Source organism: Lethenteron reissneri, chromosome 54, assembly GCF_015708825.2.
Source record: "Lethenteron reissneri isolate LAM-NWPU_2019-01 chromosome 54, ASM1570882v1, whole genome shotgun sequence".
NCBI lineage: Eukaryota > Metazoa > Chordata > Hyperoartia > Petromyzontiformes > Petromyzontidae > Lethenteron > Lethenteron reissneri.
Genome location: NC_083832.1, coordinates 488,070 through 515,168, shown reverse-complemented (window position 1 = coordinate 515,168; position 27,099 = coordinate 488,070). Strand labels below are relative to the sequence as shown.

General features: G+C 46.6%; 1 protein-coding gene across 2 annotated transcripts; it reads right to left on the bottom strand.

Annotated features, from left to right (window-relative positions):
- Window positions 1-5,030: 5,030 nt before the first annotated feature.
- On the bottom strand, window positions 5,031-26,357 carry LOC133356561 (zinc finger protein 226-like). 2 transcript variants are annotated; one of them, XM_061574137.1, is made up of 5 exons: window positions 26,132-26,357; window positions 24,078-24,479; window positions 14,861-15,214; window positions 10,747-10,929; window positions 5,031-6,023 (listed from the first exon to the last, which is right to left on the bottom strand). In XM_061574137.1, the coding sequence occupies exons 2-5, from the start codon at window positions 24,451-24,453 to the stop codon at window positions 5,638-5,640; spliced, it is 1,299 nt and encodes a 432-aa protein (XP_061430121.1). In that variant the 5' UTR covers window positions 24,454-24,479; window positions 26,132-26,357; the 3' UTR covers window positions 5,031-5,637. The 2 variants fall into 2 exon arrangements, with proteins under 2 accessions (XP_061430121.1, XP_061430122.1); XM_061574138.1 differs by having other exon boundaries at window positions 10,747-10,905.
- Between the last annotated feature and the right edge of the window lie 742 nt (window positions 26,358-27,099).

Genomic DNA, 27,099 nt, shown 5'->3' with positions numbered 1-27,099 from the left:
CACCGTTGCCATACATAGCAGGCGTGACCAAAAAGATCTCCAAAATTCTAAACAAACATAAGATTCAAGTCCGATTCAGTACAGTGCATAAAATCCGTGATTTGATTCCATCTGTGAAGGATGTCGTTCCTGACTTACAGTATCCTGGAGTCTACAAATTGAGTTGCATTTGTGGTGATTGCTACATTGGAGAAACGAAACGTCATGTTTCTGATCGTGTCCGCGAGCACAAGTCAGATCTGAAACACGGCAGAACTGATTCTTCGGCCGTTGCCGATCATTGCTACAACTCGGTGGGCTCTCATGAAATTGTATTTTCCGAGACCAAGGTTCTCTGCAAACCTCCTGGCTACCATCAAAGGTTTGTACACGAAGCCATACAAATATACAAACACAGACATAATTTCAACCGTGATGACGGTTACAAACTGAGTAATCATTGGAAAGATGTGATTAACCATGCAAAAAAGATTTAACTACACTTATTTGCCAATCGTATTTGACAGACAACCATCACAGTTTTACCATGTTTAGTGGTGGTTCTCCCTGTTACAGGTTGAGTCACAAACCGCACCTCTCCATAACAAAGGCTCAGTCTTTGTTATGCAGTCTATTCTTAGTCTTAAGCCTCACCTTACCATATTAATAAAAAGTATGCGGCCCTTGCCCCACCACCTTCTCCAACCATTATATAAACGGAATGGTAGCTCCTGCAATCTCTCATTTACTTGATACAGCTGTCGTGGCTGTGACGGTACCACCTGAAGACGGAAGCTTGTGTTGCCTCCGAAACGTCGTAATTTTTATTTGATTTTAATTTTTAATGTTTTTACCTACGTGACTTTACCAAAAAAACCTAAGAATAGGATACAGTCTACATTATAGACTGCCAGTACACTCACCTAGCTTAATAACATTGCTAGTCTACATTATAGACTGCCAGTACACTAAGAAGCAGGCTAGTCTACATTAGTGGGTTTTGTTTCTATTATTTTTTATTCACTTTATTTTTATTTATTTTCTATCTACGTGACTTTTATCAAAATAACCAAAGAATATGAATTCCTGCAGTCACAAACGTTTTAAGTCAAAATCTTTTTCAAGTCTGACCATTGTTGGAAGGAAACTGGAGAAAAAAGTGTAACGTGTACACAATTCTTCAATGTGGATTGGGTCTGAAATGATGAAGAGGCCGGCAAGGGCAGGATGGATTGATTTTTGGAAGACTGAATTTTATCATGAATTGCAAATTACCACTGTGGCAAATCCCAGTGACTCTTAATATGAGCCCTGTACAATAGGCTCAAGGAAGCTAACAGTGGTTAAGATTTCAGAGATTGGTCCTGGCGTGGGAACATAATTACTGCGATTGGTTCCGCCACGGCAGTGAACAGCCTAAAAACTCAATACAGCATTGTAAAATGTTTTTTTAAGTTGAAACTCGGTTATTAGCACGTGCCACGTTAAAAAAAAATATTTGCGAGGACCTCTGTGTTTAGTTCAGCATCGGCCTCCACAGAGAAGGCTTGTATATCGCGAGTACCCAGCAGTCGGCTGCCACCTGTCCTCCAGAATCGACAGTAACAAGGCTTACAGAGAGCCAAAGACACAGCACAGTGGAACTGTATCATACAGTCACTAGAACACACCACATCCGCTGATGAAGAGAAAGGCCTAAACACTCGCGTCTCATCTCCGTGACCACCCGCCAGCATCGTTCGATTCACTGCACCCGGGTGCCCGTCATGTGACGTTCTCCTCTGCACTAGGGATTGAACCATGAACCTACTCATTTCTTTGCACAATGCAATTTAACATTTTAGGCCCAGCGGGATATTTTACAAAGTATATTTGTGCTCTCAGGTAAGCAGGATTTAAGATCATAAATTCACAACACACCACCACCACCACACACCGCGTTTAAAAATTGATTCTTAAACTTCTTTCTAGCTCTCTCAAATCGTTCTGTACAAACTTTTAAGACAAACGTGCATTTTCTAAAGTGGTTATTCTTAACTCTAAAAACATTACGAATCTTGCTCAAGGCTCCCTTAAACAGCTATACAGAGTACTCTAAGGGTACAATTAAAAGCACAGTGATTTTCTAACTTCAAACACATTCTTCCGATAAAGCACGTTTGAAAAACACAATTCGGATTTTAAAAGATGAAGAGTTCTGGCAGCATCAAATAGCTCGGCATAAGCTTGTTAAAACAGACACAAAGGCTCAACGTCAAATAATGCCAGCTGTGAAAAAGCAGTTGAAATGCACAGTATCTTGGGAGGGTATAATCTGCACCCGGCAAGCAGACAAATTTAGCAGAGGCACATTATCTGGGGCTAACTTTCAGCTGTAGAGGTAATTTTTTTTTTTACTTCCTCTTACCACAATTTATATTTTTTAAATCACTTGGATAATAATGCAAGGCACAGAAGACACTGTAAAAGTGCTTGCCACAATGTGTAAGCCCCAACGCCACCTTCACTGGAATCATTACCCACAGCAAACGCCACCACGGATAAAACTTTTGCGATTTGTAAAGTAAAAACAACTGCAGGAAGAGTGTCGGATTGCTCAAAACAACCAGGGGAGAGCTTCCTGTACACGCAGAGTAACTGGGCCATTACATCTCTACAGCACGGATAAATCTTTCAATTGGTTGTCATCTCCTCGGAGAGTCTTTAGGCGAGCTTCCCCCCCTTTATGCCATGGATCACAGGATAAAAGTAGCAATGCCTGGGTAAGTGGGATTCACAGATCGCCTTCGCGATGGATAACAACTCGGACAAAGGGGCCATGGATAAGAGACGTGGCACTCTTGTGGAGCACTCGTAAGTATAAAGTAGCCTTTTTTTTATACAGAAACCATTAAACTATTTTTATTTTATCAGGTAAGGTCCACTAAGCTATACGACTATTTTTCAGAAGCGACCTGACCATAAATGATAGCGCAACGAAGTGGCTTATCACGTGGACATTTATAGCAGCCAAATACTATAAATGCATGTTCATTCTAAATGTGAAGAGAAAAACCAGAGGACCCGGAGAAAAATCCACACGACCACGGGGAGAGCACGCAAATTACAAATATACAGACATCAGGGTCGGGATCGAACCCATGACATCCTGTATATCAGGCGAGATAGTTAACATCTCACCACCGTGGCAGACCTTTTTTAAAAATATCCCCAAGCTCTGGCCAAAAAATGTTCGATGATTTAAGAAATTAGTATTTTAGCCTTTAGTCATGTAATATAAAAAACGGTCCATGGTATTTAGAGCACAACGTATACAGTATTGTAATATTTCCATTACATATACCTTCGACGAATTAGGGGAACGCTAAGCATTACCGTAGCGTGGTTACTCGTACACAACGGATATAAAAAGCAATTAAAACAAGGTCCAAGTATCGTTACATGACCTTTTGAGTAAAACAGTCAGCAGATATCAAATCCCAGTGCTCCTGCCTCAGTGGTCTATGCACAGTTGGGAACACAAAAACAAAACAACTGTAAAAACGTAATAAAATAATTCTCACGACGTTTCGGCCACAACGCAAGCAGCCGTCCTCAGGTGGATGAACAGGTCTGTCGAGAAGACAGTCTGAATAGCACGCCCCAGGCTTGGAGCGACTATTTATGCTGGGATGGAGGGACAAAGAGTGTCTTGACAAAATAATTTGCATATCAAGAGTAATTTAGCATATTTATTGGAAATGCAGATATGCGATTAGTACTACTTGTGAAATGCGTAGGAGGTTTAGTGAGGGGTTTAAAGTCATTATGCCCATGCATTATGCAGGATTAGCAGTATCAAAGGGAGGGAGTAAGGTTAGAATTAATAAAGGGAAGGAATGTTAATAATATGGTGCCGCAGCAACTAATATGCTTATAGACTATACATTGTAATATTACACTGTATTATTCTACCCACCCAACTGTATACCACACTGCTGTATATTCACTATACAATTACGATACTATACATTACCTTATACATTGTATTAAACATTACACTTTTATACTATTTATTATTATAGGATATGCTATACACTATACCATTGACCGTCGCGTGAAAGGTACTAAGAGGAAGCAACGAAATAGTACATAAAATCCGTGAACTGGTCCCGTCTGTAAAAGATTTGGTTCCAGACATACAGTACCCTGGCGTCTACAAACTAAGTTGTCTCTGTGGTAGCAGTTACATTGGAGAAACCAAACGACATGTCTCGGAACGCATCCGTGAACATAAAGCAGACTTGAAACATGGTAGGACAAACACCTCAGCCGTGGCAGATCATTGTTACAATTCAGTGGGCTCACATGATATTGACTTCTCCAAGACAGAGATTCTCTGCAAGCCATCCGGCTACCATGAGAGATTCGTCCATGAGGCGATGCACATATACAAACACAAAGAGAATTTCAACCGAGAAGATGGATTCTGGCTCAGCAATCATTGGAAGGACGTAATAAACCATTTCGGATCTTAACTGATTGTGTTCACGTTTACGGTGACTTTCAGAGCGGAGTCCACTCACTGACATTGACTTGTATTCTCCGCAGGGAATGGATTCTTTGCTCCGCTGCAAGCTTCCTACCACCACTCTCCCATTGACATATTTCGTTGCTTCCTCTTAGTACCTTTCACGCGACGGTCAATGGTATAGTGTATAGCATATCGTATAAGAATAAATAGTATAAAAGTGTAATGTTTAATACAATGTATAAGGTAATATATAGTATCGTAATTGTATAGTGAATATACAGCAGTGTGGTATACAGTTGGGTGGGTAGAATAATACAGTGTAATATTACAATGTATAGTCTATAAGCATATTAGTTGCTGCGGCGCCATATTATTAACATTCCTTCCCTTTATTAATTCTAACCTTACTCCCTCCCTTTGATACTGCTAATCCTGCATAATGCATGGGCATAATTACTTTAAACCCCTATCCAAACCTCCTACGCATTTCAAAAGCAGTACTAATCGCATATCTGCATTTCCCATAAATATGCTAAATTCCTCTTGATATGCTAATTATTTTGTCAAGACACTCTTCGCCCCTCCATCCCAGCATAAATAGTCGCTCCAAGCCTGGGGCGTGCCATTCAGACTCTGTCTTCTCGACAGACCTGTTCTCCACCTGAGGACGGCTGCTTGCGTTGTGGCCGAAACGTCGTGAGAATTATTTTATTACGTTTTTATTAAAAATTGATTATTTTATTATTTCATTATTTCCATTCTAAGTGACTTTAACGAAAGAACCAAGAAGATGAATCCCTGCAGTCACGAAAGCTTTAAATCGAAATTTAAACAACTGTAGTTTTAAGAAAACCCAAAATAGAGCAAAACACACCAAACAGACACCAACCACCCTTCCCAAAATTGCAAAACATACATTACATTCCAATTTTTAGCTCAACACTTTCCTGCTTTTGGAGTAAACGCCTCATCACTGCAAATTAACATTTTCACTTTTGAATGAACCGTGACAGAATTGCAGTGCGATGCAAAAATGTCAGATTTTCTTTTTTTAATTAAAAAAAACGCGTCGGAGTTACGGAACTCCCCTTTCACCTGCACCTTCGCTGAGCCGCCGGCACAAGCGGGGCCGTCGGCTTCAGCGTCTACTTCACGGCCAGGCCCAGGGCGGCCTTCGCCTCCTTGTCGCGGTGGGTCTTTTGGTGGATCTTGAGCGTGGACGCCTGCGAGAAGCCCCTTTCGCACTCGCCACACTTGTAGGGCCGCTCGCCCGTATGCGTGCGCACGTGCTTCTTGAGGTTGGACGTGTCCGAGAAGCCCCTGCCGCACTCGTTGCATATGTGTGGCCGCTCGCCCGTGTGCGTTCGCTGGTGGGCCTTGAGGGAGGAGAGGTGTAGGAAGTCCTTGCCGCACGCCGTGCACACGTGCGGCCGCTCGCCCCTGTGTGTCCGTTGGTGGTCCTTGAGGCCACCAACGTTGGCGAACCTTTTGTCACACACCGTGCACATGTACGGCTTCTCGTTTACCCCACCTGGGTGCAGACACAATGGAGTGAGCGCGGCTTAGCGGCCGTATTACAGTCAGCGAGGCAGTCACAAGCAATCGAATAACACGTGAATCTTTAATTTGCGGATTATTGGTGGTTTGCAAAGTTAAATGTCAGAGCACTGAACCAGCGTTGCGGAGATCCTCTGTTACAATCCTGGCAGCCACCTATGATGATTCATAAATGTTTGCAAATACAGTAGAACCTCGCAGATCGAACGCACCAGAACTCTAACAAATCGGTGTTCGAACGATATTTCCTAACATTTTTTGCCCCGGAAACCGAACGAAATTCGGAGGTCGAACGGGCAATCGCGACTTGAAAGAACCTGTACGGCTGAAACGCGTATGGCCAGCGTGCATGACGCCTCCTCCTCCTCACCACCTTCCACTCAAACCATCAACTCTCCTTACTACAGGTAAAGTGAAGTTCAATGTTCATTTATTTCATTTATTCCATATATTTATTCATTTATTCCATTTATTTATTGTTTCTTGTTTTTTTTAATGATTTTATGCATGTAATTACTGTAAACTTTGTGTAAAAATGCTTTATAATGAAATATTTCTTGTGTCTGGAACCAATTAATTAATTTACATTCATTCTTATGGGGAGAATTAATTTGGTGTTCAAACAAATCGGTGTTCGAATGGCCTTCTGGAACGAATTAAGTTCGATCTCTGAGGTACCATTGTATAGTACATTGATATATATGGGAACTTTTTGCCAGAATCCAAATAATGAAAAAATAAGAATAGCCTTTACCCTTTCTGGCAATAAAACAGGTGTTAAGATGTTCAAACACCAAATAGATACCTACATTAACCACACACCTTTTAAACTGAATGGCCTACACCAGAGACAGCCTTCTTGCTGCCAGGCACAAGTGTTGCCACTACATCATGCAATTACACCACATTTTAGCTTTTAGCTAAAGCCTTACTTAATCTCTAGTTAAATTAAATTTTGTAACTTATCACCACCCCCTCACCTCAACCTCGATTCCTGTCCAGTGAGAGATCGGTACATGGTGACAGGCGGTAGGTGTGTGACGAACAAGGGGCTGTGGAGAGTGGGATGGGCCGGTATGAGGTCACGTGGTTCAGGGGAATTGGAATTCGGCCACACTCAACTCGGTTCAAGCATTTACATATTTTTTCCAGTCATTGCACTCTTTTACAGCAGGGTCTTGGATAGGCGCCCCCCAACAACCACAGCGTGCGGCGGCCCCCAACAGACTGGTCAAGTAAATCCTTAAGATTGTGCGGTGGGCCTTCATGCAGCAGTGGATTTAAGCACAAAAAAAAACTCCAGTACTAATGTAATGGACAAAGCACGGCTCTGCCTCAGGGCAGCAGTGGACCGAGCATGAATCTGCCTCAGGCCAGCCGTGGAGAGAGTGCGTCTGGCTCCCTCACGGCAGCAGTGTAGAGAGCGCGGCTCTCCCTCGGGGCAGCAGGTGACAGAGCACGGCTCTCCCTCAGGGCAGCAGTGGTGTTGTATATGCCGGATTATGAAATTTTGATTAAAATAATAAAAATTAATAAAATTTCGAAAAATGCGTAATTCGCATAAATTATGATAATCACCGAGATAATCGTATTAATTTATGCGAATGCTTGAGATTATGTTAATGTGTGCAGTTATGATAACTAGGCTTAGTTTCGTTATCCAGAGTTGTATCAATCGGGATAAACGATTATCTTTGATTAAACATTTATTGATTATCTTAGTGTGTTTATGTTATGTTAGGTCTCCAAATTCATATCTCAACGAAGGTTACAGTTCTTATGAATAAGACAGTTTTGCATAGACTGGGAAAGAAGCACTCGGATCACTTGGTGTTAAACAATTTTAATTCTAAACAAACATATGACACTCTAATATGCAAAGGCGCTTGATGGTTCCGGGGGCTTGGTGCTGCTCGTGCACTCTCTCTCCGCTGCTAGATTGAGCGGCGTTGGCACGATGTTCGCCGTCGTGGTGCGCGATGATTCCGTTGTCGGATAGCGCGCAGCTCCTCCACCGCTGGATGACGAGTTGGCACAACGCTCGGTGACGCCCGGGTGTGCTGCTCGTGCGCTCTCTCTCTCTATTGCTAGATGAGTTGCGTCAGCACGACGCTCCTTGAGGAAACTTGGTTGCTTGGCGCTTGATGGCGCCCGGGCTTGGTGCTGCTCGTGCACTCTCTCTCCGCTGCTAGCATGAGCGGCGTTGGTACGATGTTCGCCGTTGTGGTGCGATGATTCCGTCGTCCACTGCTGGATGTCTTGTCTGTTCTCAGCGTGCTGGTCGGTGTGTGTGTATCAAACACACGGCACATTCGATGGCGTTCTCCTCTTCCTCACTTGGTGGCAGCTACAGGCTTCTCCACTGCTGGATTATTGTTGAGTCGGCACGATGCTCGCCTTCGGCGGTGCCCAATAGCGCTCGCAGCTCATCCGCAGGTCGTCAGTGCTGACACTCTTTCTCGGTTGCTGGTCACGCTCTCTCCCTTGGCGTGCAGCTACCAGCTTCACGCGGGTACCCGATGGCGCCTCTCCCACCCTTCAGGTTTTCGCTGGTTCAGGTTCTCTCACGAGAATGATAGCTGGAATTTCGCAAGCTTCACTCGCACTTAACCACACCTCGTCACTTAGTTCTGCGAGAAGCGACACCGGCCATCGGTATCGGTGTTTGCTCCCTCACGACGCTCCGCCAGCCGGAGCATGGCTGAAACCCAGCCTCGACTCAGGCTGAACTCAGACTTCTGCCCTAACGACCTCTCATCGTCCCATCTCTCCTCGAGGCATGATGCGCCCCAGCTCCCTTGCGAGCCCCGTCGCAACGCTGCGTCGCAAGCCGAGTCCCGAGACTGAGCGCGACTCTAACCAGACTGCACTGCGTGATGTGCGTTTGTGTTTTAAACCCAAAAACATGAACCCCTCCCCTCTGCGCATCTCTTGCGAGAGAAACAACAACCAAAAAACAGACGTCCCTGCTATCCAAGGCACAGACCCCCCCTCGCGACCCTTTGACCCCTTCTCCCCCTGAGTGGGTCGTCCCGAGGCCAGACCCCTCTCTATTTGATGGCATTCCACGTTTCCCAGATGCCTGTCGTGGAATGTGGCGAGTAGTGGGTTGTTTTCATTATTTAATTTAAAAATATATATATAAAAAAAATGTTGGCCTAATTATTCTTAATATTAATTTTGGAAAACGGGGCATAGATACAACAGTGGACGGAGCACGGCTCTGTCCCACTCTCACTCACCCGTCTCCTCACTCTCACTCACCCATCTCTCACTCTCACTCACCCTTCTCTTCACTCTCACACGCCCGGCTGCTTGCTCGCGGTCACGTGACGCACTTCAACCAATCCGGGGGCGTACATGTTTGGGAGGGGCACACCTCTGGTTGGCTGCTTGCTCACGGTCATGTGACGCACTTCAACCAATCCAGGGGCGTACATGTTTTGGAGGGGCGCACCTCTGGTTGGCTGCTTGCTTGCGGTCACGTGACGCACTTCAAGCAATCCATGCCGCGTTAATCAGTCACAGAATTTACACTATGAGACCTCCTTTACCAGTGGCAAAATATAGTAATAGGTTTTTACCCTTTCAACTGGTACAAAACTGACACCTTTATACAAGGGATCATGTTTGCAATAACCACAACACAAGCAGACAAAATGCAAACAAAAAGAAACAACTCTGATGATATGCGCTGTCCTTGAAGTTGATTGGTCCACACCCGAGACAGCTTTTCTTAGAGCCTAGTCTCCATTGGTGTTGGACCAGATGACGCCAAAAGGTGTCAGTTTTTGTACCAGTTGAAAGGTTAAAAACATATTACTACTAGAGTCACAGAATGTTAGAGCTGGGTGTTTATTTTAAAATGTCATCCAATTAATGAGCGTTCATACAAATGTAGGAAATCTCAGCTCCCTGAGCAAACCCACACCTTGGACGAGGGGACAATACTCTATATCCCCCACGTATAGATGGAAATAAACAGATGGCGATTATTCAACTTTCTGTGCCGCCTTCTCGCGAATCAAGATATGGCACCTCGACGCCCACGGGGAAGGGAGTTTCATAACATTTGTACCATCCATCCTCACCTCCAGAGTGCTGGATTACAGGCCATGTGCCCAGTCACCCCCAAGTAAGGTTCAAGCACCAGGATGGCCCAAATACAATCGATGGTGGAAACAAGCTCCAGATCAGCTTGGTTTTGATATGGCTTGCAGTGGATGTAAAAACTAAGGTACTGCAAGGATGCAGAGGATGGCCGAGGAATGGTGCCACATAATAAACAATAAACTAAACTAAAACTTTAAATTTTATCAGGTAAGGCTCACTGAGCTATATAGTTCTTTTTCAGAAGCGACTTGGCCACAAATGAAATAGCTTAACCACGTGGTGTATCACGTGGACATTTAAAGCAGCCAAATACTCTAAACACGTGTTTATAAACGTGGAGGGAAAAACTGGAGGACTCGGAGAAAAATCCAAGCAACCATGGGGAGACAGGCAAATACAAAATACAGGCGTCAGGGTCGGCATTGAACCCACAACCTCCTATATACCCTGTGAAGTAGTTTACATCTCGCCACCGTGGCATGCAGCTAACTAAAGTGTGCTCATACAAGTGTACTCTGCGTGAGGCTCGTGCATTTATTTTACTTTGTGAGAGGCGAGTAATGGTGTCGCGAGCCGGGACCCACCGTCACTGAACACGTCACATTCACTTTCCACATCCCGGTCTCCCAAGGCTTCCTCCTCCCCATCCACCCAGCCAAGGGGCACGGGTCCATCTCCTGGGGGGCACGTCTCGTCTGGCAGCTCGTAGCTCCCAGCCTCCACCTGCACCTCCTCTCCCGGGACTGACAGAGGGGGTGGGTGGGAGGCTGATTGATGCCTGGGTGGTCAGTGTTAGAATTAGACATGGCAAATAGGAGCAGAATTGACACGAGGCACGGGTAAATTATAAAGTGACAAAAGTTATATTTCGGCATAGGAAATGGACAAGCGTGTCTGGGTTGGACATGAGGAATAGGTGGCCGGGACAGGATTAGACAAGGGGAATGGTGACTAGGGGAAGGGACAGGGCTAGACACAACAAATTAACTAATAACAGGGTGAGAAGCAATGTGGATTTCCATTTAGGTGGCTGCTATTGCTTGTAGTATCAGGTTAACCAGCAGATTGTGTTTTATGCTAAATCTTGCTGTTAAAACTCATATAAACAGGTCCAAAAGTTGATAAGTTAAACAATATCTCAACTAGATGTAAGCCTATATTCCAACCAATTAAATGTTAATTAGTTTCAAGAAAATCACCATAAATTACACGTGTACAGTTAAGGGGTGCATCAAATATTTGCTTCACCTTCAGATTTCGCTAAGCACCACGTGTTTTTTAGTCCTGGTATTTTGCTGAATATAGCATAGAATAATTCCAAGTATAATTTTTGATTAAATTGCATTATTATATGTTTGGGTCACATGGTGTGTGAACTGGTGTGGGTCAAGAGGTGTGTATCTAGTGGTGTATATGGTGTTTGTGATGTGTGGTGTGTGTGACGTGGTGTGTGTGGTGTAGTTGTATGCATGACGGTGTGGGAGGGTGGCGTGTGTGTAGATTGCCCGGGAGAAAAATAAATTTAGAAACTTCTTAAAACTTAAAAACATAACATATACAAATGAAAAGAAAACTTAGATCATTATCACATTGATTAAAATAAAATCCAACGCGCAGTGGAAATAAAAACTTAAGCTCGTGCGCCAAGATTCGATTCTTTAAATCGAGCAAAGGAATCGAAGGTTGTAGATTTCTTTAGAATCGACCTATTCCCGTTTAATCAATACCACAAACGCTCTCCTGATATCCATTCTCGCCAGTCCTGTATGAGGGTTGACGCCACACACTTCATGGTGATTCCCCCCCCCGCCCCAAATACAAAAGTATATTTTTAAACGTTTTACATTGTGTACAGAATGGGAGCTAGCCACATGGAAAATTTAAAGTTTGTAGCCTAGTATATTATATCCATTATTTCCCCCCCCCCAGCTGTGCGAGGGCCGACGCGGAGGGTTTGGGTGACATGACAGATATGTGACGTCACAGCTCATTTGTCGTGCAAAATATATGCATTATTGCGCCCCCCCGCCCCACCCCCAAAAAAAAAGTTTTTTTTTTTTATCATTTTTGCATGGTGTACACAGTCTGGAAAGTACCCACATGGCAAATTTCAAGTTTGTTGCATGTCGGGAAGTACGCTAAACATTTTTAACAGACACATTCACCAATTTCCCTTTTATACACAGAACCTTGGAGATCGAACGCACCAGAACTCGAACAAATCGTAGTTCAAACGATACTTCCGAAAAAAAATTGCCCCAGAAACCAAACGAAATTTGGAGGTTGAACGGGCAATCGCAACTTGAAAAAACCTGTACGGCTGAGACGCGTATGGCCAGCGTGTATGACGCTTGCCCAGACAAAGGGGACTCCCCTTCCAAACAATAACACCACCACCTCCTCCTCCTCACCACCTTCCACTCAAGCCATGAACTCTCCTTACTACAGGTAAAGTGAAGTTCAAAGTTCATTTATTTAATTTATTCCATATATTTATTCATTTATTCCATTTATTTCTTGTTTCTTGTTTTTTTGTATGATTTTATGCATGTAATTACTGTAAACTTCGTGTAAAAATGCTTTATAATGAGAGGTTTCTTGTGTCTGGAACCAATTCATGTCATTTACATTAATTCTTATGGGGAAAATTAATTTGGTGTTCGAACAAATCGGTATTCGAATGGCCTTCTGGAACGAATTAAGTTCGATCTCCGGGGTACCACTGTATATAGATTACCACAGTCTGGATGGGTTCCGCAGGATTGAAAGTATGACCTGGTGGTCTCCCTATTTAAGAAGGGGGACCGCACAGACTGTAACAACTACTGGGGCTATCTCCCTCCTCAGTGTGCCGGGAAAGGTCCTAGCAAGGAGTATTCAACATCGTCTTGCCAGGCAGCACGCTGAGGAGAGGCTTGCAGAGCCCCAATGTCGTTTCAGGCCGGGGCGGCAGTGCACGGATGCCATATTCTCTGGCCGTCTGCTACGGCAGAGCTGCAGGGAATTCCAACAGGACCTACATCTGTGCTATATCGACGTGGTCAAGGCTTATGATACCATCAATAGGCCAGGGCTCTGGGTTGTTCTTCGTGCTTTCGGAGTCCCTGACTGCTCACAATCGTAAGGACTTTCATGATGGTGGGCAGGCCCAGGTAAATACTGCATGGCCAGGAGTCACCTTGGGATGCGACAGGGATGTCCTCTGGCTCCTACACTATTTAACATCTCTTTCGACCACATAGTTCGAAAAGCTTTCCATGGCTGTACTTCCCATTTTGCAGATGCAATGAGAGGCTGATTGATGCCTGGGTGCAGTCGAGGGATAGCTCCCTATTGGTTAACCATGTTATATATGTTCATGATCTGGTGGTTGCTGCGCACTCAACGAAGTTGGATACACTGCTGTTGAAACTGGAGCATACTACTAAGAGGTGGGGTCTTACCATCAGCCCCACCAAAACTAAGCACCTGACTGGGTATTTTGTGTCATCCAACACTCCACCCCCTCAACTCCCTATTACTTATGGGGCAGTTGTGGAGAGAGTAGAAAGGTTTCTGTACCTGGGTAATATGCTGTTGATCAGCTCCGATTTGACAGCAGAGGTCTCATTCCTTAACACTGGGTGGAAGCTACCTGGGTCTGTAAATCCGCATGAAACTTCCGGTCTTCTTGGCCAGTCATGTCCTCCCTTCTCTATGCTTGCGAAATGTGAGACCCTCCAATGGAACATCTGTGCCTACAATCCATCCTGGGTTTAACCAGACTGGATTGTGTGAGCTCACAAATCCTTGACAGATCATGACACAATCCCATCAGTGAGCTTCTCCAGCAGATAATGCTGCGTTGCCTGGGGTATATAGGCCGCATGTCCAGCCACAGCCTGCACAAACAGCTTTTGTTTGGCTGGATAGAGGAGACTATTCGGGTATGGCAACCTATGGCAACTGGGTTTGTCCCGTGACCTCCTGCCAGCGAGCCTTTGCCACTGCACATGGCCTCAAAGTTCACCTAGCTTGGCAGAAGCGCCGTGGTAATATTACCACCACTTAGTGGCAAATAACGGTTCTTATTGTGACGGTGTGTTGGTGTGGTGTGTTGGTGTGGTGTGTGACGTGGTGTGTCTGTGTCTCCGTGTATATGTCTCCTCCTTTTTGTGTGTCTCCATCTGTCTGCTTGTCTGTATCCGTGTCTGTGTATGGCTGTCTTTGTAAGGGTCTGTGTGTGTGTGTACGTATTTTCGTGATAAAATCAAGTGGCGCTCATGCAGTTCCTTTGGTCACACTGCATTGTTGCTTTACGAAATTGAGGCTAACCAGGGATAATATGAAGAAACAGGACCATGGATAATGGGTGTTTCCAAGGATCATACAGCTGTCGCAGATAATAGGAGTCTCGGGTAATAGGGCCGTGGATAAGAAGAGTTCCCATTTAAGTGCTATTCGAGGAACCCCTAGTACAGGGATCGGCAATCTGCGGCTCCGGAGCCGCATTCGGCTCTTTAAGGACTGCTTCGTGGCATTATTCACATGCGTTGTGGCTCTTGAAATATATATATTCTTTACCGAATTCGAAAAAGAATGGCTATTCTTGTTATTTTCTTTACAGACCCCTGTCCTAGCAAACATCATGTGTAAACGAGATGAGTAACGCTCGCCTACACTGTGCAGTGCGGCGAGGGTAGAGGGATAAACACGAACCCGGCGTCTTCAGGGAGTGCATCTTTTGATGAATCCTCATGGTGGACGCTTGCGAGAAGCCCTTGGCGCACACGCCGCACTTGTAGGGCCGCTCGCCCGTGTGCGTGCGCACGTGTTTCTTCAGGTTAGACGTGTCCGAGAAGCCCTTGCCGCACTCGTCACACACGTGCAGCCGCTCGCCCGTGTGGATGGTCCGATGGACCTTGAGGGACGACAGGTGCTTGAAGATTTTCCCGCACGCTGTGCACACGTGCGGCTGTTGGCCCTTGCCCCTCTGCCGCCTCTTGGGGGTTTTGGTGTCGACGGTGGACGCCTTCTCAGCCGCCATGCGCACGCACTGCTTCTCGGCAGCCTCTGCACAATAAAAATATAAGCGCTTTTTATAAAGTTTTTACTATTACGCTCATTTACTTGGGAAAGCCTCACCGAGTCAATGGTGACCTGTAACATCCACTGCGAAGCAGACGGCGTGGAGTGTGTTAACAGTTATTACACACTGCAGTCATGACCAGGGCAGCCACTGGATTTGAACCGCGAACCTCAGCAACAAGCGGCGAATGTGCTAGCACTGGTCCGTGTCACCACACTGTCACCAATAGGAATGAGATTAGTCTTGGAATCTATACCCCAGCGGAATGCCCTGCTGCTTTTAGAAGTCGTTAATTCACAAGTGTGAAAGAGATTGGACAGTCGTGGATTTGCAGAGACATGTAGAAAGACGGAAAGTGCAATTGAAAAAAAACGAGATTTGGAAAGGGACATCGAGAGAGATAACGTTGAATTTCATGGTGAGTCATAGAAAATGAGAAATAGGTGAACAAAAACATGGACACAGAGACGCAGAGACGGAAAGTGAGAATTGGTGACAAAGTAACAGATTGAGAAATATGGAGATGGCCACAAGAAGGGACCGACAGAGTGACACAGAGATGGGAGAAACTGGCAAGGGGATTTCCAGCAGTGCTCAGATCACACATGCCCCCTGCCAGGGACACAACTATGGGGGGTATGCAGTATTATGCGATGCATAGAGGCCCAGTCGGCCACAAGGGGGCCCCGAATCAACAGATGATAAACAAGGACAACATTTTACACCATTGGAACCTCATATGTCAGAAAAAATATAATTGTTTTTTTACCCTTCTATCTGGCAACAAAACTGACACCTTTTTACAAGGAGTCATGTTTGCATAGACCACAATACCTGCAGTCATAATGCGTCATCTAGTTCAACCCATGTGAGACTAGGCTCTAAGGAAAGCTGTCTCGGGTGTGGACCAATCAACTTCAAGGACAGTGCACATTATCAGAGTTGTGTTTTTTGTTTGCATTATGACTACAGGTATTGTGGTCTATGTAAACATGACTCCTTGTAATAAGGTGTAAGTTTTGTTGCCAGATAGAAGGGTGAAAAAACAATTATCAAGGACAAAAATGTTAAGAAATTTTTGTAAAAAAAAATGTTCCAACAATTAACCATAAATACCAAAAAGCATTATTACAAATGAAAAATATTTGTGAAAATCCACAGCGTAAAATATAGTAGCACTACTGCTGGTGTTTTGCTACTGAACACCACCAGGCTTTTTTGCGGACATGCACATGAAAGCAAAACGGATGATAACTTAATTGTGAGTATTGTTATCTTTAAATCCTCTTATTAATACTGTCACCGTGAGACTGTCTTCCTCTAAACCCAATACACGGATAAGCCATAACAGAGGTTTTTGGTACCCTTTGGTTCTTTCGGTAAAGTTACGTAGGTAGAAGAAATAATAGATCACGACGTTTCGATCGCAACGCAAGCAATCGTCATCAGGTGATTGCTTGCGTTGCGATCGAAACGTCATCAGGCGATTGCTTGCGTTGCGATCGAAACGTCGTGGTCTATTATTTATTCTACCTACGTGACTTTGCCGAAAGAGCCAAAGAGTATGGATACCTGCAGTCACAAAAGCTTCAAATCAATAGAGGTTTTTGGGTTAGATCGCGTAAATATGTGTCGTTAAAACCCGCCACCACCCGACACAGCCAACTAGTAAAGGTTGTCACGTAAACAGAACATGCCAATTCGTCACTAGTACAGTACACCGGTGTGTTGGAGAGCCAAGCCACAACATTTACAATCTGAGTACGACGTTTCGCCAGCAATTACAACTAGCTTCATCAGGCGATAGCCAGATTTGTGGAGAAATCTTACTGTTTCATTCATTAAATAGAGGCGTAGATGTGTTGACCACGCTTCTGCGCTCTTGCACAATGTGGGGGGCTGTGTTGGGTCATGGCGGGTTTTAACGACACATTTATATACTTACGCGGTCTAACCCAAAAACCTTTAGTAATGGATATTGGTCACGAAAGCCCACGTGTTAAACTAGTTATAGCCTACATATTGTATACGGGCTAGAAACATCCAAAGCAATTTCAGTAAAAGTGAGTCGGGAGAAAGGAGGGGAGCCCACAGTCGTATATTTCATAGTCACCACCCCCCCCCCGTGAAATAGGTTGTTGTGCCCCTGCCCCTTGCACAGCTCAGGTGGGGATGTCAAATCCACAGCAGTGCACTCGCCACACAAACTCAACTTCCACAGCTACCACTCAAGACATTTTCAAGTAGATTTTTTAAACCAAGTTTCTCAGGCTCACACGACGGTTTAAAACATTGTAAATAGCGCTCTATACGCCGGAACGTCTCTTGACCTAGATCGACAAATCAATTTTGTCTCATCCAAACATCACCGATACTGTGGTGGGACTCACCAGCAGACTCGGCCCAGCATCCACGGTGCAGAAGGAAGTGTTGATCGGTCAACTTTCCAGTTCAAACTACTTGAGTTCCGCACCCACTATGCTATGTACTGCTGTGAAAATGGCGACCCCCTACCCGACTGTGTTAGTCACTTGTTATGATGCCTCGCAAATAGTTGTGCTGCAGATCTGGTCAGTTCATCTTTCGACCTACATCCACACGATCACAGAAGAGTGCCTTCATCGCCATACTGCTGCTGTCGGATATCGAGTCAAAGCCTGGACCAGGGATTAATCAACACACGCTCCAGAGTTAAACAAGATGGTGCTGATCCAAGATCTAATCAAAGATTGTGGACTTGACATATTGGCCATTACCGAAACCTAGGTATATGAGAACTCACCGGACGTAATTAAGCGTGAGGCTGCACCTAACGGATAGGCTATTCAGACTCTTTGGTTGGATCCTTGCAGTCACGAAAACGTCAAATCTAGGATAGGCTATTGTACATCAGCTCCGTCGCGGGAAGCCTGGCGCACTGATTCACAGCGTGAAAGTCCTGAGAGACTCGTGAAAATACCAAACAGCATGCGGAGGCTTACAATCGCTGTCATCTATCGACCGCCATCTTCACCGCTGTTGGAATTCCTTTCCGAGCTTTGCGGTCTGCTAGATGGTGGGTCACTTGGCTCTCGTTACATCATCTGCGGTGACCTGAACTGTCCCGGACAGTGATCTCTCTAAGATTATCGATGGTCACAGTTTAACCCAACACGTCAGCAGTGCAACATGTCGCTTAGGAAACATATTGGATCACATCCACTGAGGCCGTAACTGTGACCAATGTTGTTATCTAAAACATGGGTATTTCAGATCAAAGTCTTATGAGGTGCAAAGTGGTATTACTGACTATTCGCCCACCCATTACAACGATATCAGACTGGAAATTACTGGACCAAGACCGTTTCCATCAGAAGATCCAGTCATCTAAATCCTGCATCGACGGCCAATTCATTTGCAGCTTAATTAGAAAATGACATGACTGCTGTTCTTGATGTACTCGTGCCGATGCGAACAAGCAAAAAAAGAATGGGGAAAGTGTGCAGTCACTGGTTGTCACCGGAGGCGATCGCTGCGGAGCAGACGCAAAGGAGGCCAGAGCATCTTTGGACGAAAACTTGTTTTGACACTGTCCGACTTGCTTACAGAGCAGCCTGCAGATCTGCCAACTGACTCATTGAAAACTAGATTCAAAGCTTTTGTGACTGCAGGAATTACTCTTTGGTCTTTCGGTAAAATAACGTCGAAAATAAAATAAAATAATAATAGAATACGACGTTTCGATTGCAACACAAGCAACCGTCATCGGGTAAGAATGAATGAGAAGCGTGATCCTCTGCCCCAATCCCCCCCCCTCTCTCTCTGCCCCAACCCTCCCCCTCTCTCAATTTAAAGCCTCGACACAGTGGCGCTGTCTTTCTTTTTGTCATTCTTTGGAGGAGCATGGTCAGCCAGGTGGGGTGTTGGCTGTTGTGTTGTCCTGCTCTATGTGTTGTGTTGCATTGTGTTTCTAAGTTCACTATGTTTTTTTCTCATTCATTCTTACCTAATGACGGTTGCTTGTGTGGCAATTGAAACGTCGTATTCTATTATTATTTGATTTTGTTTTCTACGTGACTTTACCAAAATAACCAGAGTGACTCATTGCAACGCATTCTCCCAGTCTGCCATCTGAGTTTCATCAACCTGCAACCAATGCAAAACTCGAGACCCTGGTGTAATGCGAGCGTAAGCGGGGTTCGCTGCTGGCCTCTGGGCCAATCATACGGCCCGGGGTATTGGGGGGCGGAGCCAGTATGGGGGCGTATGTGAAGGTCCACCGCTCACCTCGGGTCCAATCGGAAGCGAGGTGAGAGGGGGCGGAACCTAGGGGTGGAGCCAGCAGGGCGCTATGGGGAGGCCAGATCTGGAAGGTTCGGAAGGGCGTGGTGAGAGGGAGGAGACAGGATCACGTGGTGAAGGGGATATAGGTGGGAGCCCGGAAGGGCTCCGGGTCAGTTGGTGAGGAGCAGCTGGTCCGGTGTCGGGACCAGCAGGGTGCGGGTGTTAACCCGAATAAAGAGTGACAGAGACCAAGCAGTGTGTGGCGAAGTCCTTTATTACACTGGCACCAATATCGGCGGCAGAAGTGTCAATGTTCATAGCACGGCTGCCAAAATATAACATCGCGTTCGACTACATCCACATGTCGATTCTCAAATCATGCTCGGACGTGCTTGCACCGCTGAGTGTCCACCTGCCAAATCTTTTGTTTAGCGAGGGCTGTTTCGCAGACTGGTTCAAAATGGCGCAGGTAACACTACTCCTGCAATAAGTTGGTTTGAGCCATAGTGACACCACAAACTATCACCCAACCTCAAATCTGAGTACGATTTCCAAGGTCATAGAGCACCGGTGTCTTAAGCGGTTACTTCCCCACATCACTGCGATGAGCAGATTCAACCCGTTGCAGTCGGCATACCAGAAGTTCCACAAAGATCACTGATGATCTCGATAAGACCATGGATGACCGGTGTGCCGCAGCGTTGGTTGGCCTCAATCTCTCAGCCACCTTCGACACCAGTGACCATGAGATCCATATCGGCCGGCTAAGGTCAAGGTTTGGTGTATCGGGTACGGTACTGGGGTAGATTGAGTCATACCTACATGGTCGATCACAGTTCGTCAAGGTGAGCAACGAACAGTAATCGCCTATGCCGTACCTAGTCGGCGTACCACAGGGGTAGACCGCGGCAAAGTAAGGTAAAAGGTAAAAATAACGAGCCTACCTTGACCCTACCTTTTACCCTTACCCCATACAAATTACCCAATTACAGGGTAATTACCGGGGTAATACACATGAAAAAGGTTTATAACAGGTAAATGCTAGGGAGACCGCTTTATTCATATAGAATACTCTTGAATAAGGCGTTGAGGCTGTCGACGACACCATCCTCCATAACCTCCTCATCCCAGACGTCTTGGTCGATGACGACCTGATCAAAGTTCGTCATTGCCATCGTCCTCGGACGAACGACAGGCAATAAGATCCTGCACCGCTCCGGCCCATTTAGACGGGACCTTCAGGCAGCTGGTCGCGATCCACGAGTGCAAGCACATGGACTGGATGAAAAGCGTCTACGACAGCGACTGACGAACGCATGTGAACTCCCACCCGGCTCCGCTATTCGCGGGTTCGCAGGCGGGGAGATCACCACTGCATCACACCACTGGCGGTCGTGACGCCCATGCTCAGAAATCTATCGACTTCATCACCGTCATCGATGGAGCTGCCGACATTGCCGAATAAGGTGCTGAACAGCTACCCCTCCTCCATATGGGCAGCGACTGCCGTCGTCGGGATCGTGTGCATGTCCGAGTAGCGATGCTGCAGGACAGAGCGGAACGTGGCCTTCAGTGTAGCCAGCTCGTCTTGGTCTTTCGTTTTCGGCACCTGTGGATTCAAGTTGGATGCCACAATGGCAGGTTCCTGAACCAGGAAGTTGCGGTACCACACCAGCTCGGCCTTCATCCCCATCGCGGTCAAGGACTCATCGATCGCTCTAAGAGCGTTCACAATGACGGATCAGATTCTCCATCGTCACCGGAACGAGATCCAATGTCGACTTGCGGTCCGCCGCCAACGAGGTCATGACCTGGCATTCACAGGAATGCTGTCACGCCCTCTATGTTTGCCCACTGCAGTTCAGAAAGCACCGACGCCGATCACATCTTGGAAGCGCACCATGATAATGTCCAATGGGACACACTTTTTCATGGCGTCGTCGCCCATGTCAAACGTCGAATTCGACCTGGTCGGCGAGTCCTGGTGCGTCGGCTCCTTGCTGGCGAGCTTGGCAATCTCGGCCTTGCGGCGGTACGACTGCCGGGCGACCTTGCTGCGCCTGATATTGATGAGCGCAGTTCGGCGTTGGTCGATTTCATCAGTTTGAGAACTTAGACGACGCCGATCTGGACCGAATGATCCACGCAGCGAATATGGTGGCAAACCCCCAACTGCTCATATCCGGCATCCGCGCTGACCAGGGCGAACAACGTCTTGACAGCACTGATCGCATCGAAGCCATTGTTGCTGGTGACAGCGAGCAGCTTAGTTGAGACATTGTGCCCGAGACTTTGGAGGTGCTCAAGCAAAATGGTGCCAATGCGCTTGCCGACACCCCTTTCGAACTGCACATCGAGGATCGTCAACAGCATGGACTTCAACGCACCAGATTTGGTGTCGATCCAATGCACCGTGACCATCCAAAATCCCTTCAGGTTGCGGTTCGACCACCAGTTGATGGTGAACGAGATGGCGACGACAAGGTTGGAGAAGAACGCCCCGACGATGGGCAGCATGATGGTGTGATGCCCGACAATCCTGCGAATGATGGTGCGTGTCGACGGGCCTTCGTATCCCTACGTCAATGTGTGGACCAAGGTCTTTAACTTGTCGCTGCCGGCGGCTCGCAAAGAGATTGCACCTTCGATAACAAAATCAACCACCGCGTTCTCCGGGATTGCTGACCGGCTCAGCGTTTGCTGCATTAGGCGGCTCGCGGACGCCGACATCCCAACCTCGCTGCCTGGGGCGAGTATGTTGTGCTTCTTGAGGTGGGCTTTCCACAAATGTACACTGCAGTGAAGTCAAAGTTTGATATTAAGAGCCTCGGCAACCTCGAAAATTGCACACTAGCGGTGCACGTGTAGCTTGCATGAAAAAAATGCTGGTTAATCCAGAAAAATCTGACATTCTGCTGGTTGGCACCCAGGCGCAGGTGAAAAATATTGTGGGAGGATCAGGTGTGGCAGTCACGAACTCCAGGATTAAAGTTTTCTACTCATCTAAAGAGCCTCGGCACCATACTCGACCAGAATTTGTTGTTTGATCACGTGCAAAATATAGTCAAGTCCTCTCATATCAGGGCTCTACGACACATTCGACCACTATTGAGTCGTGACATAGCCACCATGGTGGTGCGTAGCATAATATCGACAAAGCTCAATAATTATTGCAAATCACTACTTTACAAAACTTCTTGCAAAAAGATAAGCAAGCTGCAGAGTGTAAAAAAATTGCTGGTATGTGTCGTGATGGGTACTGCAAGATCCGACCGTGTCCGTCCAGGACTCACCGAGCTGCATTGGTTTCTAGTTGCCAACCGAATACATTATAAGGTGCTACTCATTACACACAGAGTGCTTGCCACAAATGAACCACAATGTCTTGCTGATCTCGTCAAGGAGCATAAACCATCACGCAAACTCTGGTCATCCTCGCAGCGGCTTTTGGCTATCCATCAAACCAAGACAGCTACCGCATCGCACACGGAGACACAGACAGACACACAAGCAGAGAGAGACAACACAGACACACAGAGGCACACAACATAGACACACAGAGACCCAATGCCTCTGTGTCGATGCCTTAAATAGAGAGATGGGGGGGGGGGGGGGTGGCAGAGAAAGAGGTGGGTCTACTGGGGCAGCTGCTGGAGCAGAGAAATTAGCATGTCAATGAATCCACCCCAAAGCGACCGAGGGAAAAAAGATCGAATGGCCCTATGAGAGCATGGTAAATTTTAGAGAAATAGTTTGAGAAAACAAAATTTTGCAAATCTTTTAGAAATGTAATATAATGCAACACAGAGAGTCGGCTAACACACAATTAACGCATAGCCTTGTTGATTACGATCTCCAAAGATTGCTAAAATTAGAAGTCAAGTGTTAAATTTGACAAACAGAGACACACAGAGAGATGTGTGGAAATCCACCCCGAAGCGGCCGGGGGAGAGAAAGAGCGAATGGACCTATGAGAGCCTGGTAAATTTTAGAGAGAGAAATAGGCCGTTTGAGAAAACAAACTTAGAATTTTTTTTGGAAATGTAATGCAATGCAACACAGAGAGTCGGCTAACACACAGTTAACGCATAACCTGGTTGATTACGATCTCCAAAGATTGCTAAATTTGAAGTTAAGTGTGAAATTTGGCAAACAGAAACACAGAGAGAGAAAGAAAACAGCTTACATCCTCCTCGTAGAGGTGGTTCAAACTGTATTTGAAGCTTTTATGACTGCAGGAATTACTCTTTGGTTCACGTAGACAGAAAATAAATAAAATAATAGAGTACGACGTTTCGAATGCAACATAAGCAACCGTCATCTGGTAGAACAAAATTTGATGGCCGGGACAAAAATAATCAACAAAAATAATATGTAGCATGCAAAGTCTCCACCGCAAAACATTTTCTATCAGTGGGATTTTTAAGAGCAGGTGTCCTCTTCCTTTACAAGCCTTCACAGTGTGCTAATTCCTATTTTGAACAGCCACATTCGATATTACACAGTTATTTTGCTGCTGCTGATGATGATTATAACAATGCATCATCATCACCAGAAAAAAAACATGAGCAGTAAGTTACTCACCGCGGTGGGACCTCTGGTGAACCTTGAGTGTGGACGCCTGCGAGAAGCCCCTTCCACACTCATCGCACTTGTAGGGCCGCTCGCCCGTGTGCGTGCGCACGTGCTTCTTCAGGTTGGACGTGTCTGAGAAGCCCTTGCCGCACTCGTTGCACACGTGCAGCCGCTCGCCTGTGTGCGTGCGGTGATGGGCCCGCAGCGAGGACAAGTGCAGGAAATCCTTGCCGCACTCCATGCACACGTGCGGACGCTCGCCCGTGTGCATGCGCTGGTGGTCCTTGAGGTTTCCGATCTGCGTGAAGCTCATGTTGCACACCGTGCACAAGTAGGGCTTCTCCTCGCCCTGCACCGCACCGCGCTGAGCCTGGGGCCTCGGCATCTTCGTCGCTCGTGCCGGGATACTCCCTGCATGGCCCAGGGGGCCCCGTGGGAGAAAGATCATTGACTTCATCGCCACCAACGAAAATTAAAACATTTCACCTGGATAAACCGTCGAGATGGAATGTCTCGTTTGCAAAGGGTACACTTAATCAGAGGGGCAAATTCAAACTTTACAACACACACAAGTATAGGTTATACAATGTCAAGTGCATTTCTACAGTATCATGAACTGGACCAAACCGAACAAGACAGTGCCGTAAACATACTGCAATCTAACTCATATTTTATAAGTGGTGCACATAGCCGGGTCATGGAGAATATTATGTCTCTCTCACAGTCGAAAGTCTTGTGCAAGTGCGATTTAATGCACGAACGTGCGATTATATTGTGTGTAACGAATCGTCTCCAAGCACAGATCCGTGCCCCCGATTGGCAGTCGTCCATGCGCGGCCTAAGGTGACTCAACAACCTAATAAGGCATTAGTCTGCCACGAGGGGGCGATGATTGTTATGCAAATGCTGCAGGATATTTTGTGGGTATTCTTTTATTCATTTTCCGAAATTTAACTCACGTTGAGGTTTGTTTTTATGGCGGAAACCCGGGGGAACCCGGATGATTCCAATACAGAAGTAGAGGACAGACACATCTCCGCACAGAAAGGCGCCCAATTCAGGAATCAAACGCAGTCACTTTTTGCTATACCACTCACCACCTTGACTATTCATCACTGCCACCCCAAGATGTAATTGAAGATGTAACGACTACTGACAGGTCTGCAGAGGCAACCAAATTACCATTTTGACTTAAAATCATTACCAGTGGGGGTGTGATATAACGTCCATCAGCCGCCAAATTCATAAGCAGTAAAATGTGCGCGCAATGTATTTGGGGAAGCATTGGCTTAACGAGCACGAGAGGGCTGACGAGAAACAGTACGGTAAAATATACTTAGGTTTGAGTTTAAATGCTCCTGGGAAACAAATCCAGGTCCATAGACAGGACGGATTGAACATCAATTTTTTACGGCAATTAAATATAAATGTGCAAGATATGCCCGGGCGCAGTGACGGTGATTGATATAAAATGGGTCAAACAGTGATGTTGAGTGATGTAGTGAAGTGGGTGATGTAGTGAAATTAGTGATGTCATGCCGATTGCTGATATGATTGTTATCTCACGACGCAGCGGTGTAATATTGCTGAGTCAATGTTATGATGTCGAGTGATGCGATGGTGAATGATGCTCAGTGATGTCATGAAGAGTCATGTGGCGTTCAGAGTAGTACAGGTACTGACCGATGGTAATATAGTGATGGTGAGTGATGTAGCGATGGTGATATAGTGATGTATTGATGGTGAGTGATATCGTGATGGCGAGTGAAGGTGATGTAGTTATGGTGAGGATGTCGTGGATAGCAAGTAACGGTTATTGATGTAACAAAGTAGTGATAGGTTATCGTGATCTTAGTGACTGTGAGCGATGTAACAAAGTAGTGATAGGTTATCGTGATCTTAGTGACTGTGAGCGATGTAACAAAGTAGTGATAGGTTATCGTGATCTTAGTGACTGTGAGCGATGTAACAAAGTAGTGATAGGTTATCGTGATGCCGTGATGCAGTGACGGTGAGCGATGTATTCCGGCGATGTCGCGAGGGGTGAGCGCCGCTGAGTTTACGTGGTGATGGTGGAGTTGGCTGTTCGGCACCGCTCCCAGGCCGCGGGGGGGGAGAGGGGTCACGCGTTCTGCCACTTGAAGACGGAACGCGCGGGGTCACGCGGGGACCTCGGGGGCTCCTCTGCGGGGACTCCTCAGCGGGAGTCGAACCTCGAGGCGGCGGCGGCGGCGGGAGACGCGGGCGCCGCGCGGCGGTCCAGGCCCGAGCGACGAAAGAATCGCGACTGTCGATTCCGTTCTGTGCGTTGGTGCCGCGGGATGATGAGGGAATCGAATCGCACCGTGAATTTAAGGTACGCGATCATTTGGCGAGGATACGGCCGCACGGGCTGCAACGCGCCGCGGTCGTTTCGTTGAGGCTCAGTGGCGGTGGTGGTGGGGGCGGGGGTGGAATTGAGCCCCTTGGCACGCCGGAGGCAAGCAGCGCTAAGGAGACCGCAGACGAATCGATTTTTAAAATCTGCTTAGCGATCCCTCGAAATCGCTCCGCGTGCGGTAATCGACAGAGGCCCGGATCGGCTCTGCTGTTGACGGCGGGGTGGGAGGCACCTCGCGGTGGTTGTCCTCGGCCTCGGCATAGGAACGGCGCGTGGCGAGGGTGGGGAGCGGGGCCTCGTAATGATGGCCGTGGCACAGCTGAGCCGGCACCGTGGCTTCCGGTGTAAAACGCACTCCTTTAAAACTGCTTCGTGTTGTTTAGTGTTGTCCTTTCGCCCGCGTCTCTGATTAGCGCGGTTGGCTACGTACGGTGCGAAAGAAGTTTAACGTCCATATAGGTCCACATACGCAACAGCCATACAACACACACGTAGCGAGTTCATCAAGCCATGGTTCCCAGCCGCCAATGACCGCGCTGCCAATCAGAACGAACCGCAGTGGAGTCCGCGCGATTTCCAAAGTGACGAGCGAACCCCGTGGTGAGCATTCCTCTGCGTGGGTATGAGAGGGCAGTGCAGCCCACACAATGG

Bases quoted from the DNA above. Each gene is read 5' to 3' on its own strand.
- LOC133356561 (XM_061574137.1), bottom strand. From the start codon at position 24,453: ATGCCGAGGCCCCAGGCTCAGCGCGGTGCGGTGCAGGGCGAGGAGAAG. The intron at 15,215-24,077 runs GTGAGTAACTTA...TTTATTGTGCAG, and splicing joins TCACCAGAGGTCCCACCGCG to AGGCTGCCGAGAAGCAGTGC. The intron at 6,024-10,746 runs GTGGGTCCCGGC...GTCTGCACCCAG, and splicing joins ATGTGACGTGTTCAGTGACG to GTGGGGTAAACGAGAAGCCG.